The sequence below is a fragment of the Maylandia zebra genome, linkage group LG12 (genome assembly GCF_041146795.1).
Source record: "Maylandia zebra isolate NMK-2024a linkage group LG12, Mzebra_GT3a, whole genome shotgun sequence".
NCBI lineage: Eukaryota > Metazoa > Chordata > Actinopteri > Cichliformes > Cichlidae > Maylandia > Maylandia zebra.
In genome coordinates, this window is record NC_135178.1 from 35463299 (window position 1) to 35482680 (window position 19382).

Genomic DNA, 19382 nt, shown 5'->3' on the forward strand with positions numbered 1-19382 from the left:
AAAGAGACAAAAGAGAGAAAAGTAGTCGTTAAGCCCAAAAACGTCCATTATGTTTGTTATTTCATCTTTCATATTTTGGTATGAGATGGTTTTACACTGCTAAAAAAATAGGTTATGCTTGATGATCACAGCATAACACAAAGTTGGTTATACTTAAATCTGTCCAATTAAGAAGCAGAAACCACTGTGAGTCTATTTCAACCTCGTTAGTTTAATATTAAAGCAACAGCAGGTGCAAAACTACAAAACTCTGGAACAGGGACTGGCTTGGCAGACCGTTGCTCTCTCCTGATCCCTCCTGACTGAGTTTTGTCTACCTTTGATTTTCTTTGTGTTCATTCTGGTGTCCATTCCACCAGTTCTGGTGGTCTCGGGCAAATGCCAGTTCAATAAAGTGAGAAACTTCAGAGATGAATTCTTCCGCGTCTGTTTCCGTTATGTTTCCATGTGATGTCTCATCCTTCATATTTTGTTGTGACATGTGTTTGAAAGCCACCGTGGCATTTTCTGACCACACACTGAGTTTGTTTCCTCAATTTGGCTCTTATCAAATTTACATGGGGATAAAACTAAACTGAGACTGAAGTCAAACTGAAATAATAATGCTTCTCTTTACTCTGTGTTGCCTCTGAAGATTAAAACCCAGTGGGAAACATAATCAGGTTTGTCTGCAACAATCCAGCATCACTCAGCATGAAACTAAAGGTGACTGTCTTAAAAACAAGAACTTCCCAGGAGTTCTGTTATCCTCGCTTATTGTGGATGCAAAGACCTGATGCAGCCATTCGTAAGAACGCATTTATGGTTATTCCTGACATACAAAGTGTGCAACAGACACATTACATAGTTATCTATGATGTGCATTAATAAAGAAAAGGACAGAACTTCTTCTGAATTTCCATTTTCATTGATTTCCAGCTGTGATATTTCATTTTCCAACATTTTCACATTGGACAGTTTAACAAACCCATAATATTATCACATAAATTGCGATATTAAATAAAACAAGGAGTCAAACAGAAAAACAAACAAACAAAAAATGGTTTTAAATCCTGATTTGTATCAGCTTCCAGTTAACTGGTAGCTGATACAAATCAGGCGCAAGAAAATGAGAGAAAGAGCGCTGAATTAGAAAAATGATCCTACCAGCTTCAAGAAAAAGAAGGTGAAAGGAGAAAGAATGGGCTCTCCAAGACAAAAAGAATCAGGAGCTCCAAGAAAAGCTTGATGAAGCTCTGGAAAAAAATTAAAGAAATCCACCAAGACAAGAAACAACAGCCCATAGAGCAGAGAGACATGCAGAGCAAACTCCAAGGCATGGAGGAAAAATGCAAAGCACTGCAGGTAAAGCATAAGAAAACTCTGCACAAAAATCAACAGTTGCTTCAAGACAAGAAGCAAATGGAAATGAAACAGAAACAAAAGGACTCCAAGCTTGAAGAGATGGAGGAAAAACACAGATTGCTCCAAATAAAGCTCGATAAAACAGTGCACAGATATAAAGAGTTGCTTCAAGAAAAAGACCAACAGAAAATACAACAGGAAGAAGAAAAACTTATTCTCCAGAAGAAAAACACTCCAAGAATTGTATAATGAAACGAAGTACAAAACAACTGTACTGGAAGGAGAAAAGAAAAAACTGCTCAGAGATGCAGCATCGCATCAATGAAATGCTGAGAAACAACACAGAACTTGAGAAACTTTCCAACAATTTGAAGTACAAAAACACTGAAATCCAGGCGCAAAAACAACAGAAAACACACGAAGACCTGCAGCGTAGACTTCAAGAAATCCAGAAGAGAAACCAGCATTTAGAAGACATGCACAAGAAAGCAGAACAGAGAAATACAGATATGCACAAAGCAAAGCGAATGGAGAAGGCAACAGTTAAAGAACTGAAAGACAAGCCTGAAGGAAAACAAGAAGAATTAGAAAACATGGTGAAACGATGCAACAAACTTGAGAAAGAAAACGCAGAAACAGTCGATGAGCTGAAAACCCTCAACGAGCAGAAAACACTGCTCGTGCAACAGTGTCTGAAAAAGAAGGGAAAACGCCTCCACTGGTTCTGGAGGAGGGACACTGCTGCTCCTCACCTGATGTAACCTCGTTTTCTTCCACCTCTATTCCATCTTAATTTTCACCACTCCTCTCCCCTCCCTTCTTCATCCTTTTTTCACCCTCACCCCCCCGACCAGTCCCGGCAGTTGACTGCCCCCTCCTGAGCCTGGTTCTGCCATAAGTTTCTCCTTTAGCTTTCTTTCATTTTAAAAGGAGTTTTTCCTATCCACTGTCGCCTGGTGCTTGCTCAGAGGGGATTGTTGGGGGTTTCTCTCCTCTCTCTTTTGCCTTCTTTTTCCCCTCTCTTATCCCTCTCTTTTTGCCCCCTCTACACTCCCTTTACCCTCTTCTTTTCACCCCCCCACCACCTCCTTTTCCATTCCCTCCATCATCTGGGGGGAGATGGGGGGGGAACGATAAACACAATTGGCCACATTTTACATGTGTTTGAAAAATGTCTTTATTCAACAATAATTCATCTTTAGTATAAAAACAAGAAATGGGCAATAGCTGCATGTGTGTTTGTGTGTGCATAATATACATAACTTGTATCCCAGAAGGAATTAACACTAGATGGGTAGAAACAAGTTTCAAAGACTAGAAATGAAAGCATGTGAGTCCTAAAATCTAAGCTCGTTTCACCGATAGGTGATGTTACATTTTAAATCAGGCACTTCATTACAGACTGTCATTGTACGGAGGTACATTACATAACATGAAAATGGATTTCTCGTGCTGCAGGTGACCTCGCTGCGAAGGTATTAACTTAAGATAAGATAAGATAGAACTTTATTAATCCCTCGGGTGGGTTCCTCTGGGAAATTCGACTTCCAAAAAGCACAGCAACGACCGAAGTTACAGTTACAGAATTGTTATATATATATATATACACACACACACACACACACACACACACACACACACACACACACACACACACACACACACATATATAAATACAGAGACAAATATAAATAAAATATACAAAGGGGATAAATAGAATAAATAGGAATAAAAAATAAAAATACAAGTGAATTGCACATTTCAAGTATTGAGTCTATTGCACTGTTGACTATTTACAAAAAGTATTGCACAAGGTATTGTACAGTGAGGTGAAGAGGCACTACAGCTTAGTTGTTCCCCCCTCCTTTGTCCTCCTGTTTCCCCTCCCTCTCCCCTCCAGAGAGGAGTTAAACAGTCTGATGGCGTGTGGGACAAAGGAGTTTTTAAGTCTGTTAGTTCTTGTCTTGGGGAGAAGCAACCTGTCACTGAACAGACTCTTCTGATTGTTTATGGCCGTGTTCAGAGGATGCCCAGCATCTTGTTGAATAATTTAGTTATTTTTCACCACAGAGGGGAGGGAATTTCACAAAGTTAAAAAAAAAATTACAACTTGTAAAAACTCATTCAACATGCCAACAACGCATCGAGGAAATAAAGACATCTCAGCATCAGCTCTCTTCATGTCATCTATTGACAGCAAAATGAGCGCTTTTGGCATCTACTCCTCAGCTGAAGGTTTATACATCATTATAATCAGGACAGGCAGGCTGTGAGACAGATCCAATATTCTCAGTCAGTGATGAAAACCAAGCTTTTTTTTAGCTCCATCATATTTAAGCAAATTACATTTTCCATTTGTCCTGACAGGGAATAGCAGAAAATGCCACATTTTGTTTAAACATGGGCTGAATGCTATGCAGGTTAACATCTGAGCTGATACCGTGGTACAAAACACAGCAAAAATCATTCCTATTTTCACACGTGAAGTTAAAACTTTCTGGGAAGTTGAGTATATTGGATGTTTAATGGTTGTAGAGACTGTCTGATGTTAGTTTAAGTCTGAATCCGATCGGCTTATCTGTCTAGTTGTGGTCTGCACAGATGTCCGGTTTTTAGAAATAATTCAAGGGCAATAGTGTGATATTTTGTATTTATTTATTTCCTTTTCTTTGTCCTTCTTTAAGAAATTTGTATTGAAATAAAAACAAGAGCAAGGGCTTTTATTTTGTCCTGCTGAAACCCACGTTACTGTACTTGACATAATTCTTTTTTATTTATACAGATATGCAGATATACTACATGTGTACAATTCATCTCATTGTTTAAATGTTTAATAATAAAGTACATGAATATTATATATTATAGTAAAGTATATTTCCTATTAACTAAGCAGGTCATTCTCTTTCTCTTCACAATGCTGTCTTTAAATAAAAATATATAATTCCCTATATTCCTATCTATTCCAAACAATGGTAGTAAGCAACAAAGTTTTAAATTTGTCACTTTGACTCTTAATTTATTAACCATGAACAAGAGGTCAGAGGTCAAATGTAGCATGATTCCTTAAATCCTTCTATGATACTTTCTGTATGTGGACCAGAGACAGGCAATAACGCATAATCTCATTACTTTTTTAAGTAAAGAGTAAAGTAAGGGATTACTATTGCAAAAAAGGTAATTAGATTACTGTTACTTTCCTGTAAGCAGGCTACATTACTGCGTTACTAAACCGTTGTGATTTTGTTTGTGAGAGTGTCTCATGAGCGTGGAACGTCCGCGGCAGCAACAGACGTGTGTAGATCAGCAACGGATAATATGGAGTGCGGGAGAGAGTACGACCATGCAGCGTTTAAAGCTTGGAAGTACTGACATTACTTTGAGTTTGATTCTGTAAAAAGTGACAAAAACATTTTGGCAAACACTCAGCTGGAGAGGTGTGTCATAACCTCAGTCATTTAATAAGCCCCTTGAAAACATTGGCTTTGAGAGCGGGAGCTGAAAGGGAGCATTCATCTCTTTGTGCTGTTACCTTGACATTCCTCGTATGCTGACAAGCTTCCCATAGGGGCAGTGGGCTAGCTGTGCGTGTTAGCATGGTGTGACAGACTGGCTGAATGGCTAGCAGTAATTATCCGGTGCTGCTCTGTGGCTCAGAGGTGATCTGATGCTTGAAGATCGGGGAGCAGTGTTAACATCCAGCTCGTTAACATGCTGCAAGCACTCGTGTGGGGAATCCGTTCAGCCGGGGCTGAAATCCTCAACAGCACGGAAGCTAATAATCACCTCTCTGTGATCGGAGGATGCATCAGTTATTCCTTTTTTGTTTTCTCTTTATTGCATCACAAGATGAGAATTTTAGTTATGGCTGCAGTCATTTGAAGTTTGTTTGTGTCACAAGAAGCAGAAAGACAGAGTGCGTGAGTGTGTCTGTTTTGTAGAGGGCAGCTGGAATAGAACAGAAATAATGGATGGAGGAACTGGAGCAAGCTTCATTACAGCTCCGTCTGTGTGTGGAGTCAGTTATCATATACAGAAGGGAACGAGTCTCCATCTACAGAGTTTGTGATGAGATTTGGTTTTGGAAAGTTTTTGGTTCCATTTTCTTTTGTTATTGTAGTGAAGTCGGGTTTTTGTGATTAAGTTCTTAGCTCCCTGCTTTAGTTTTATTGTCGGTCCCCGGTGTTCCCCTGACTCTCTTGGTATTTGATGCATGAAGGTTTCCTCAGCTCAGCTCTCGTGCTGCCACACCCTGTTGTCACTAAAATACTTCTACTACCATCACACCGACAGGCACTTTAGAATCACCAATTGACAAGCATGTCTTTGGACAGGCTCAAACCGGAGAGGTGATCAATGCACCACAGCGCTGCACACCCCTGGAAACTTTGGGGAAAACGCCATTGGTTGGTGTTGGTTGCCAGGTGAAATCAGAGTCTGCTGCACCAAAAACATAAGTGTAATTTCTTTGGTAGAAATCAGAATGCCATAGTCACCTGCAGTTTGCATGCAGGATGCCAAGTACTCACCGAGCAGTTGAAAAAGTTTGGTTTGGTTTAGTGTTTGGCTGTCACCTTTGCTTTTGCACCCTCTGTGTCAGCCCCTTGTGCATATGTAATCACGCCTTTCCCTGTGCTTTGCCTCACAAACAGCATGCACACCTGACTTTCTGTACAGTATGGAATTAGCTTCTAAAAACACTGACATATAGGCCTGGTCTACCTGGACTGGCAGTATGCTCGAGGTGCCCCAGGCTCGTCTGTTTGGTGACACGGTAGATGAGCTCGCCCGGCTCGCTGTCCTGGTCGCTGGCTGACAGCTGCAGCGTGGTCAGCTTCTTCACTGAGTTTTCATCAAGCACCAGGCCTTTGTTTACCACTACAGATGGAGGGAGATGGTCCTCTGCAAGATAAAATAAATAAGGTCAGTATAAAAAGAAAAGGAGCAGAGAGAAGAAAAAAATTCCCCCGTCAAGCTAAGATTTATCAGTAAAACCCGGCTTTTGGCAGCGTTTGGGAAAACAATTCATCCAAAAGGAAATCAAAGTATTAAGAATCAGTTTCTTATCCTGGTAAAAGGGAGAAAGGATGGACTATAGCAGAGGAGGTGAAATAAGCTGAGATTTATATAGACCGAGAACGACAGTTTCATATCAGGAGGTGTGAAAAAGTGATATAGGTTTGAAAGATGTAAAAAAAAAGATAGAAAAGAGTGAGAGAAGGGCAAAGAAGTCATCAGAGGGCAGTACGGCAGGAAGAGATATGGAAGGAGAGCTTCCCTGTAGTCACATCTGAGAGGGTGCAATAAACAGAAAAGTGAAAAAGGTGAGAAAATAATAGGCTAAAAAGAGAGCTGCAAAAGATATGAGAGAGTCGGGATGCTGCTCAACCATGAGGGAAAGGCAATCCTTCAATATCCAGTAGCTTCTCATGTGGACACTGGATTCAAACTGCTGAACCAGTGCAATAGTTGGTTTTATCCCCAGAAGGAAGCGAGAGGAAGCTTTTTAGATGGAAACGGTGACAATAAAAATGTGCGCAGCTGAGTTTTCAAGGTTTATCATGGCTCAGAATGGGTCTTTGGCAGTTGACTACACACAACTGCAAAATAAGTCTGCGTAGCTTAAAATAAAAATGCATCTTTTTTTCTTTTCTCACAATCTCAAAAAGAATAGTGTCATTTATATATGACTAAAAATTGCCAAAAATAATTGCATTACAGTGATGATAAAAAGAAAATCACTGTAGCGAATGAAATTTACAAATTTCTGAGAATGTCGATTAAAAACCCAAAACGAGCTCATTTAACATGCGAAAGCTAACAAGCTGTAAAAGTGGGTTATAAATAACATGACTGCACACAATTCGTATTCAGGACGTATGCAGGATGCAGCATCACATCAGTAACCACGCCTGAGACGGAGGGATAAATCTGCAGTAATTGCCTTCTCGTCTCCACCAAATGAAAGAACACTTCAGTCCCTGCTTTGCAGAGGGTGGAGGAAACCCTACCGAGCACACTGATGAAGAAGGACTGGTCGATCAGTTTGTTGCCCTCCGGATCGAGCAGGTTGAACTTGAACGACAGGCTTCCTCCTTTCTCCCCCTTCTCGTGGCTGTACTGCAGCAGGCCTGCAAGACAGAGACAAGCACTCGGTGTCAAAGCTTCTGACTTCATGCAAAAGTGTAACTGCTGGGAATAATTAAACTCCAATGAATCACACGACCTTAGAGCTAAATTACTGTGAGCGAAACTAGAAAGCACTGAGAGCTTTGAATGCGTCTTCTACGCTTTTATTTTGTCTTATCACTAAGTTTTTGAATGTAATTCAAACAATGAGTGAACTGAATTTAGCAGAAATCTGGTTTAAAATTACATTTTGATAAATGTACACTGCAAACCACCTGTGACCTTTTCTGCATTTTGTATTCTTGCCCATGTCTGGGTGAAAGCAGCAATAAAACTGGAGCAATTTTTACTCTGCCATCAAGCTGTGCAAGTTAAGAGTTCATCAATAAATACCTCTTGCTTCTCAACCCACCCCTCTGCCATTATCTTACCTCCAACAACAAAACTAAGAAGTAAGATAATAAACTGCATACACAGTTAGCTGTAGCCACTGTGACATCACCAAGTTAAAATGACCTGTTATAGCAGCTGATGGGGCATTTAACCTCTAAGGTGGTCCCGAGACGCCACGTCAGGACATGTTTGTGACTTAAGGACGCATGCGTTGAGGTATCAGTCGAGGTTAAATTGCTCTGAACAGGCTCTCAGGACTGTATTACACATGACCTTTTTTCAGTGATGGTCATTCACATTCCTTTAATGCTCTCTCAAACCACTTCCTTTCTCTGTCTTAAATGTGAACCTCCATATCCTCAAAATAGTCTCTTGTCTTGTCCTTTCCATGCACATGCACATCTGGGGCTTGTATTGAAGAGCTGAAACTTCAGGCTCTCCTGTATTTGCTCTGCACGTGCGGAGTGGTTGTTTGCTCTCTCCTGTGTATTAAATCCAAGCACTCTTCACTGCACTGCACACCATACCAACATTTATCAGTCCAGCTGCATTCGACTCAAGAGCTTTAGTCTACCATGACTCGGACGCCTGAGCTGAAAGTGTGAAAGCATATCCCGTTTTATAATCTATTAAAGGGCCCATAATTTATAATGTTGTATTCATTCAATCTTTAAACTACAGGTCAAGACCACCTTTGTCACAAAGGAGATGAGCATTTGGTTAGATGCTTAAAATATGGGCTATAACAGTGGCTTTGATACTTTTACTTTATGTTCTACAACATAAAACATTTTAAGTAATTTGCTAACAAATTGCTAAATTACAGAAATTGTTGTAACAGGCAACATCATCGCAGCAAATGCAGGAGTTTTACTTCATCTGTAGCCTGACGTGTTTCTTTTGCTGATACGATATCCTTATATGTTGCTAACTTCCACGTTGGCCTGCAAAAGACATCATGTCACTTTATCTGCTGGTTCCTGCTGGTCACTGGGAAAAACGCAGGATTAAAGCCGTCGTTCCAAACCTAGAGGTGACATCCATCTTTTATATACAGTCTAAGATAAAGCAAAGACCGAAAACTGTGGGACATCTGTGCAAAGTTACAACAATAAAAACTAAAGCTGGCACCTTTGTTGACGTCCTCCTGAGTGAAGCTCTGAATGGGACCTCTCACAGAAACGCTCTCCGCTCGGCTGCTCCTGTTGAGCTGCAGCTTGCCGACTGGGGGGTCTTTGGTCAAGATGTACCGGAGCTTCAGGTGGTCTGAGTCGATGTCAGTACCTTTCAGATTCTGCTCTGTGATCTTAGATGATGACCCTGAAAAAGTACAGAAATGTCAGTGATCAGATTTTACTTTACATTTATTTGATGACTTTATTTATTTGATTGGATTCTTTTTTTTCCCGACTGAAAATACAAGAGCTGCTTAAACTCACTTGCAGAGACTGAGAAATACTCTTGAAACAAAAACCTTAACAAGCCTTAATTTGTCTTTTAATAACCCATAAAAAAACCCAAATATTTCCCCACACACGAAAAGCTGGACATAACAAATAAAATAGGAAGAAAAAAGTGGAAAATATTAAAAATGGGGCACTACAGTGTATCATAATACATTCATGTGAATAATTACTAATCAGCTGAGGGTTTTTTTTAAATAAAAACAACACTATTTTAACGTAGTTTCTCACTCTAAGCAGGGGAACTATGAACAAACTGATTTAGGAGGAAGAAGAGAAAAACAAGAGGCTATAAGCGTGAAAAGAAAAACTACTGAGTTTATTTATGATTGTAAAAGTATTCTGACTGGTGTCCCCGGGCGTCTGGTTTAACCTGAGATGAGTCAACATCTCATTAAACACAGACATATCGTTTATTACTGCATTTCTTGACTCTCACCTGCTGGAAGCTGCAGTCCTCTGTTGACGGTCATTCGAGGTCCCTCGCTCCTCGTGACGTCCATCGTGAACTCCAGGCGGCCCGTGTGGGTGTGAATGCCATCGGTGAGAGTGAAGGCCATCTCGTCTGCTCCCCCGCTGACAGTTTCAGGCGTGTAAACCAGCAGCTGATCCACCACATCCTGATAGGTGAATGTGGAGCCCTGCGTTAGGACGCGACCGTTCTCCAGTGGCTGGGAGTAGAACTGCCGCCTGCGGAGCTTGCCTAGGGGAATAAAAAATAAACCAAGCTCAGATTGTGAAGTGGGTGTAAGTGGGGGAGTGGTAACTGAATAAGTACATCTTTTTAATTTCTCTGATTATCTAAGTCAAATGGAGGATGTTTGAGTTTTTCATGCAGCACATGAAAGACAAGAAAGCTCTTTGTAGAACCTAATGAGACATTTTAGATTCCTCTAAATTACCCTGCTTCTTAAATCAAAGCCCAGGTTTAAATAGGATTTAAGTCCAAATCCTGCAGCGTGAAGAGGGGACACACAGACGTACACCCTCATTTATTCCCTCCCACACATTCCCTCTTCTTCTTCTTTTTTTTTTAAACGTCTGCAGTGAAACGTTTCCGCACTGTTTAAAAGCAGAAGATGAACAAATCAAACACTTCCACCAATCCTCTATGGAGGATTTAAAAAGCCAAAAATCATTAATTAAATCAAATACAACCCCAATTTCCAAAAAATGTTGGAATGCTGTGTAAAAAATGAAAAAATGATTTACATAATAAACCTATGAAAATATTTTCAGAGCTTGCAGTCAATTTATTATCTATTGCCCTGCAGTATTTATTTTCACTGGATTTTCTATATTTTGCCTTTTTTTAAATGAATCTTTTATTTTGTCAGTGCAAATCCATCGTTGGGGTATCCCCATGTTATTTGCATTAAGATTAATTCATAGAGTTTGAGACTGTTTGGCACTAATTACCTGAAAATTATGTGCATTTAGAAATATCTCTTGGCCTTAGACTGCTTCGACAGCACGAGGTCTACAAGTGCGTGCACATTTGCTGGAGTGTTGCTGCAACCTGGCATCTTTATTAGGCTTGAAGGGGTCTCTCATACTTCCTCTAAGATAAATAGATCGTTGTAGGGGTGTGTGTGTGTGTGTGGACAGTGGAGAGGTGGCCAGTTAAAAAGACGAGCTGACTGGGAGTCATCGACACGCCTGAAATCACTCATCTCCCGCTCTGTCCCATCAACCGTTCACGCCGGTGGTTTTATGGCGGAGGCACGCTTGGTTTCACCAGCTGCTTTATGGTGCTTTAACTGAGTGGGGGGGGGGGGGAGGAATGTCCCAGACCAGGTGTCTGTTGGGGTGGGTGAGGAGTATGGGAGGGGTGATAGTTGAAGACAGCATCGAGTTAGTATCAAATGGACATCTAATCCATACGACTAATTTGCATGATCAAGACCAGGAATTCAGAAGTGTCAGTCGGAGATTGCCTTTGCATTAACAAAGCTCCTTAAATCCTTAAATACAGAACAGTCAGTTAGAGAGAATGCCTTTAAGTTTTGGGTCATTATGGCGTTAAAATAAAAATCGTAACATGTAAAGAACAAATGAGATCCTGTGAAACAGGGTTTATATTCCGCCGCCTTTCACGACTTTGTAAACTTTGCTAAAATTGGGTTAAAAGACATTTTTGCTGTGACTAAGTGCTGTATACTTATCTGAAAAAAATGTGTTTTTCGTGAAGCAATTTCTTTTGGTCTACCAGACTGTGGCAGGCGGAGAGAAAATTCAATTTGGGACGGTGAGAGGGCGTCAGAAAAACAAAGTGTTTGGAGGTCAGTTGATTTGAGTTTGTGTCGCTGTGTCATGTGAGGAATGGCTGCAGTCAGAATGCAGCGCTGCAGCGGGCGGCCGCTGTGTTTGTCTTGTTTTAAACTGTTTGGGTGTCGGAAATAAGAGTAATGTGTTTATGACTCTGTGTGTGTCTGTTCATCTCTATCACGTCCAGAACTATTTACTATCAACATGCCAGGTACCTCTTAACATAACTCTCTCCTGAGCTCTGTGTTAGGTTTTGTGTGTGTGCAGATCTAAAGTATGTGAGATATTTTAATATACTGACTGCACATCACTGCATATTTTTCCATGTTTACCTGCTGGGTTGCTGCTGTTTTTGAAGCGTCTCTGTTGCTTTCATATTTGAAAAACATATATGATGCCATATGAACTGGTGAATAAGCAAATGGACTTTAAGAGGAAGAATAACTAAACGTATCTCAAAAGCATCTGTTTGTTTATCTAAGTAACAGTAAAATTGCATAATTTCCTCAGGGATTAATAAGGTATTCTGATTCTGAGATCAAAGGGACTGTTCTAATTGCACTTTTCTGGGTTCATAATCCCACCAATTTTGATAAAATCCCCAACATCACTGGCTGAAATGCAGCTCTGAACCATTAAAGAGCTGGACAGATGTAGACAGTGTTGTACCTCTCGCCTCCTCCGTACGTCCCGAAGATGATTTGAACCAAAACCTTCGATTTCTAAGGATACAATTTAAAATTGGTTCTTTGCTAAATTCTCTGTTATGTGTAGACAGTCCTCTGAAAACAGCCAGGTAATAGGACTGTACTGAAAATGAGTGAAGAAACAGCCAATGGCAAAAAAAAAAAACAACTTTGAAAAACCACTAGGAAGCCCAGAGAAGTACCGTTCAAGTACACTTAAAAATACAAGAAAATCTTGCTCCTTGGAAGCAAAACATAAAGAAATGAAGGGTGAGTCAAGAGCACTCTATAATAGAGAGCAAAAAGCAATAAAAATGTCAAGTTTATATAGATGAACTCAGTTTTAGCCAAAAAACTTGCTAAAGCTATAAATCACTTCAGCTGTTAGCTACGTTAGCAGCTAGCTACATGTGAGTAATCAAATCAAGCTTTTAGCTGAAAATAATGGATAAATAATTGCAATAAAGCTAGCTAAGGCTATGAAGAAGATTGTGTACATTTTCTAAATCGAGACCTATCAGTTAAATTGCCTAATAATTAAAACAATAAAATTTAAGTTTATTAACTAGCAGTATGAATTAGCAAAGGAAAACTGTTAGCTAACTGCTAGACAAATGCACTAAGTTATTAACAGATAGTAAACTGAGCAGCAGCTAAAAGTAGTTTATAATAACAGGTTATTACTTATAGACAGAAAGAAATAGTTTTTAGTAAGCTGAAAGTAATCTGCTGCTTTAAAATGAATTCTCATAGACAGACTTAACAATGAAAGGTGCAGTTGAAGAACAGCCTTTACAGGCCAATGCAGTCTGTGCTCACCATAGCTGGGAATTCTGATAATAGTGAAGAGGATCTCGTTCTCTGGTGTGTCCTGATCGTGGACGCTGAGAGACGAGTTGGTGATGACAACTCCAGAGTTTTCCTCTATATGGATGCTGCTGACGGACACCACCGGCTCTTTGTCCTCTTTACTCTGCTGAAAGACAATAAAAATAAAGACATCTTTTAATATTTGTGGAATAACTACACTGTTCCTCACCAACAGAACACCAGCTTCACAAAGCAGATCTCAAACAATTTCTGTTAAATTATTTTAAGTAATGGCAGATTACTCCTGTTCCTGCTGATTTTATTTTTATTTGTGATGTGGTCCAATTTTTGGTTTCTGTCCTGATGCTTTGACATCTTCCAAGGTCTACTCAAGCATTTTGCTTGTATACGCTCAAAAATTTAGACACAGGCGACCAGGAATAACCAGCATATTTCACCAGAGATGTATAATCTTTTCAGGTCCCTTGTTGGGGAGATGTTTTCCTTCAGTCAGCCAAGTGGTGTGTCTGCAGGCTTTCCCTTAACTGCAGACTCGTTGGCATATTCAGATTTTTTGTCTTATAAATGCAGATTACAATGTGGTTCTGTTTGGTTTGTTTCACACAGCCACAATGTTCAGGTGTTAAATATAACGGTTTTGTGACATATCTGTGGTTTGTTATTGCCAACAAAGTAATAAAGCAGAAGCAGTCCTCCTGGTGTGGGGATTTCATATTTTTTGCCAGGGGTTGTATACTACCACCTCTACATTAATACACACCGTGAAAGATTTATTATATACAGGTCACGTGTTCAAATACACACACTCAACAAACTTAACAGCTCACTGACAACCCCATCAATCCAACTCAAGACCTAAAACAGGCTTAAGTGATGGATTTGGAATCTCAGTTTGTTTATGTGTTTATGAAGGAGAAAAAAACAGGGACAGCCTGAGGCCATAGCAGTTTTTCCTTGGAGGAAGCCTTGTGATGCTCAAGGACAGCAGTAAAAAAGAAAAACAAAAGCTGAGTAAGACCTCTTTTTTTTTTTTTTAAATTACTAATAGAGCGTGGAGCTGTTAAGACCTCGTTTCATCTCTTTTCATCAGCACAGACACCACTTAATCAGCTCAAACTTTTATGGGTGTGCACCAGCTTCAATTTTTAAAAAGTGTTTTTGGTCTTTTTCAAGCTTTTATCGTCTTCTTTTGAAGAAACGAAAGCATCAACAGGGGCGACTTATCTAACTGAAACTAATTAAACTTGGTGATTTGGACTGATGGGGGTACAGGGTGAAGTGCAACAGTTTCCAAAATGAAGCATTACAGGCATAAGACTGAAAAATGTGTTACTTATAAAACAATGGTTTGAAACTGACAGACAGGACGTGAACTTTACCTCAGACCTAGAATATTATGCAGTCCTGTGAAAAACTAAGTACATACCACGATTCAATAGCTTTTAAAGGCGTGCTTGAAATTATTGACATTTTAGACGAGTCATTTTAAGCCAAACTTTAGCTGTCAGCAGTCAGATGACCTGACATTTGACTCTAAAATACTTTGGTATACAAATGAATTCATGGCTGACTCAATGTCCAGGGTCCTCTGGGTCCAAAACGAGCCCAAGTTATCGTCCGTCCACCACTGAGCTGACAGTTGGTAAGAGGTCTTTGTGCTCATATGCTGTGATGGTTTTCACTCGTGGTGCAGTGCACCATGGTCAAACATCTCCGCTCTGGTCTCCCCTGATCAAAGGATTTTGTGGTTCATCCAGATGCAACTTTGCAAACCTGAACCGTGATGCCAGGATGGTCTCTTTAGAGAGAAAATGCTTTTTCCTGGTAACATTTCTAGTAAGCCATTCTTGTTCAGTCTTTCTGAGAGTGTAAACTTTAACACTGTCATAAACTTAAACATTTAACATACTAACTGTGTAGTGTAAGATTGAGCTCTCAGTTTTTTGTAATTTCTGAGCATATGGGTGAATTTGTTGGAATATCCACTCCTGACAATTGTTTACTTATGAAACGTTTGGGAATGGCCTTAAAACTCTTCCTAGATTCATAAGCTGATGTGTTTCCTCCTAAACACACCTACAGACCATCAAACTCCCAAAATATCCACCATTATAGAGGCGCTCACACTTGCTGATGATCAATTAACCGAGTGCATTTGATTACCAGCACTTGACTATGACTAACCCTGTTAATTCCCATGGACGCAATAAGGATATAGTTAGTTTTTTATTTATTTAAGCAGCAACGTCTGTGGTTAGAAATGAATTTTGCTGAGAAAGAAAACCATTTCTGTGCTAACCTAGCTAACTGATAACTGTCCTCCCTCTTCTTCATCACATTTGGCTAAAAATAACACAAACAAAATAGTAATGCCTTGAGACGGCAAAATGGGGCTTCTCAAACCAAGGCGTTGTGTCATTGTGGTTACTTCTGCCATAGAAATGAAGGAAAGTGCAACGGTATATTTAACACAAACACCTTCAAAAATTAAGAGAGTTGAAACAAAATCTTCAAAGAAAAACAAACTTCCTTTATTTTGAAATACATTCTTAATTATACATTAATCAATGTCACTTATAATGATAGTACTACAAGATTTAGTAGTAGTAGCTTTTTAGTTTTTCCTTACCTGGATGTCAATTTCCACACTGAAAGCTTCCGTCTGACTGAGCCCGTCGCTGATGTAGACGCTGAAGATGTCCTGCTTGGTTTGAGGTTTAAGCTGGCTCTCCTGGACGTAAGAGATATGGCCAGATGTAAGGTCCTCCACAGAGAAAGGCACGTCAGGGGTGACGACATGTGAGCCGCCAACAGAGCTTCCTGATTGACGAGAGAACAGAGGAAGAGATGCAATTTAGAAAACAAAGAGCACAGGAGAGCCACCTTTGTCCCCAAAGCCACTCTGCTTTGTAACTCCAGCAGATAAGACCATTTCCTGCACCAGAAACATAAATTTCCTTCGGGATTAATAAAGTATTCTCATTCTCTTTTTATACTACCGACACTTTATTCACTCTTAGTCACTTACAGTTATTTATTCACCTCTCAGTCACTTTAATTTTAAACTGTGTAATTTTAAACTGTATATACCGTATATTCTGTGTATTTATTATCTCACTCTTATTGCCTGTTCGTATTGTTCTTATCTTCAACGTTATGCTGCTATGTTGTATGTTAATTGCCCCTTGGAGATAAATAAAGTCTTTCTGATTCAAATTCAAAGTGCACAAAATCATTTTATTCATTAAAGCAATCTAATTTATTCTTAAATTCTTTCTTTTAGTGTAAAAATGATGATTTGTCGCGTCGTCCGGTTGTGGCTACACACTGAAAAAAGCCATTTCTACACTGGAACATTTATTATACTGCAACAAAGAACTCATAAACCTCTCAGGTGACCAGGTAGCAGGCCATCACTTATATCCTCTGACAGCTCCAATGACAGCAATATTTGTCTTCTCCGTCCCATCAGGCTTTTCATTTGACTTCAGCCGGAACTGTCTGGTAGTTTAGATGCATGGACGGTCTTTACAATTCTCCAGAAAAGCACACTTTGGCTGTGATGACACGACCTGGCTGTCCTCAGGTTGAAGGAGAGTCGCCTTGAATACTTAACATCAACCTTGAAATCTCTGAAGTTTGAGAGAAAGTATGAGTGTCTTTCTTGCAGAAGACGGATGACTCCGCACTGAGCTGAGTCAGGGCTCTGGAGGGAATAGCTGGTGTGTGTGTACTTGTATTTACTTTAGTGTATGCGTGTAAATCAGGCCCAACAGTAAATCGCATCACATCGCCTCATCTCCCTGTTTTACGGTGAGCATCGGGAGCTTCTTATCTGAGCGGGAACCCTCACAGAAGTGTAATCAAAACAGGAAATCACCTGAAGCCACCGGGGAATTACAATTTTTCCAGAATCATTTTTTTTGGTTGTTCTGTTCTCACACGTGGCGTCTGCTGATCTCAGATTCACAGCACCACTCCTGCAATCACGCCACTGACATCTCTGTGCATCGCCGACTGAACAAGGCTCTGAAAAGGAATGTGGGTCGAAAACAGATCCAGTTGTTCAGGAATGTGATGCAGAGAGTTAGCAGGCTGGAATATTAATCCCAGAATTGTTTTTTTTATTAAATTTCATTAATTTTATTTTAGGATTAATTATAGTTACAGATGATTCTACACTAATAGGATCTGAATTACTATATTCCATCCCTACTTCTCTCTTAATGCTGGACTCATAAAAGCACGATTATGAACCATCCCAGATGATGTGGGGCATTTACTCTTGTTCAATGATGAAAATAAGAAAATGGGTCATGCACACAGCAGTTTATGGTTCCTATCTCGTTTACAGGTATCCGGTTGTACTACACAGCAGATTGTAGTATTACAAAGATAAAATGACCCAATGGGCACCAACACCACAGATAGTTCAGGTCTAGTTCAACTCAGAGCGGCTGCCAGTGCCAGCGCACCTGTAAGTGTAAGCAGGTGTGCCCTACCTTGGACCTTACCGATATCTGAATGCGTGAGATATGAAAAAAAATTACCAACCATATAATCATGAAGAAAGTGCAAACCATCTATAGGTGCTAACACTGCTCTCTTTTCCAGGCTGTAGACTTATTTCCTCTATGAAGTTGGATAGCACAACATGAGTCAGTGGAGACTGGTTCACTTTTGGAGCCAGCCTCCAGTGGCACCTAGAGGAACTGCAGGTTTGGCACTTTTATATCAACTTAATTTTTTTTTTAGCCTTCAAAATTTCTGCTTACAGTATCTAAGGCAGCGGTCCCCAAGCTTTTTAGCGCCACGGACTGGTTTAATGTCAGACAATATCTTCACGGACCGGCCATTAAGGTGTCGCAGATAAATACAACAAAATAAAATGACACGACCAAGACAAAAACTATGTATTTTGTAAATATGATAATAAACGCGATTTCACTGTGTAATTGTGTAACTTTATTAGCAGCGTCCTCCTGAAATGCGCCGACAACATTAAGAGTAACATCCTCCTCTCTGCCCTTAATGCTCTCTGGTTGCTATGGTAACTATGGTGGTAAAATTTTCTTTCAAAATAAGACACAGGAGACGATAAAAACATTGAAAATCACAAATTTCACACCCGAGCCTCAACTCTCTCGGCCCGGTACCGGTCCGTGGCCCGGGGGTTGGGGACCGCTGATCTAAGGAGTTTAAATAATCATGGGAGTGAGTAATCAGAATAATCCATCCGTTTTCTGCCACTTATCTGAGTCTTACACAGGGGGAGCAACTGGGGCTGGAACACTGAGGCATTCCCAAACCAGCTGTACTATAATTTTAGACAGAAAAGGCCAACAATCAGACAATCTGCTACGAACAGCAACTGGTGATGGTGGGCAAAAAGAAAGGAAGAAACCACCGACAGAACCAGGAAGGGAGTCACTTTTGTCTCTTTTCCTCTCCTGACATCTACAGAGAAAGACTAACACAAGGAGACAAAGCGGCATGTAAACATATGGGGAGTGACAAAGATGGGCTGGGAGTTGTTTACTTACTCTAGGACCTCAGGGGCCAAAATGAGATTGGCCGTATTCCTTCCATGTCAGCTTTATATTAAAGTAATTATTTAAATTCAAATTGGAAAATGTCTATACTGCATTGCAGTACGTGTGCCTTCCTCTGTGCTAATCACCAAACTATTATGTATTTTGTTAAGGGAAAAGCCATTTCCTGCATAAACACTGCCTGTTTGTGAGATTTTTGTTTTTTCCATGTGCATGTTTTGAATTGCTGGATTCATGCAAATGCACAACATCAGCATGCAAGTCAGTGTCTTTTGTGCGATGGTGCATCTGCATATCAACATTAAAAAAACCTGTGCATGTTGGTTTTGTTGCCAGCACACTGACGGTGACACTGACTGGCCTCCCCTGTGCCCCGGTGACAGCAGAAATCCCATCACCGCTGGCTGATGCTGCTGAATACCAACGACTCCAGCTGCCATCAAGGACGGGCCGCCGGGACACGGAGAGAAAAGATTGGTGCCAGCTGGTTATCTACAGCTGCAGACACTATAAATATCTGACCCCACAAATTTATCCTTCATTATGTTTGCAGACAATGTATAATAGAGAAGGCCAATTATGGTAAATGGTCTGTAATTGTATAACGTCTTACTAGTCCCTAAGGACCCCAAAGCACTTTACACATCCAGTCATCCACCCATTCACACACACATTCACACACTGGTGATGGCAGCTACATTATAGCCACAGCCGCCCTG

At 40.3% G+C, this 19382-nt stretch overlaps 1 protein-coding gene across 2 annotated transcripts in view; it reads right to left on the reverse strand.

Annotated features, from left to right (window-relative positions):
* The window catches only part of fras1 (Fraser extracellular matrix complex subunit 1), a 308187-nt gene that overhangs the window by 29066 nt on the left and 259739 nt on the right, over window positions 1–19382 (reverse strand). The window contains exons 41-46 of one of the 2 annotated variants that reach the window (XM_076891188.1): window positions 15741–15931; window positions 13100–13253; window positions 9766–10029; window positions 8995–9183; window positions 7353–7472; window positions 6064–6243 (exon numbers count right to left, since the gene is read on the reverse strand). In XM_076891188.1, the coding sequence (XP_076747303.1) occupies window positions 6064–6243; window positions 7353–7472; window positions 8995–9183; window positions 9766–10029; window positions 13100–13253; window positions 15741–15931 (1098 nt within the window). Of the gene's footprint in view, window positions 1–6063; window positions 6244–7352; window positions 7473–8994; window positions 9184–9765; window positions 10030–13099; window positions 13257–15740; window positions 15932–19382 lie in introns of both variants that reach the window. The other variant, XM_012920358.4, reaches the window with a different exon arrangement.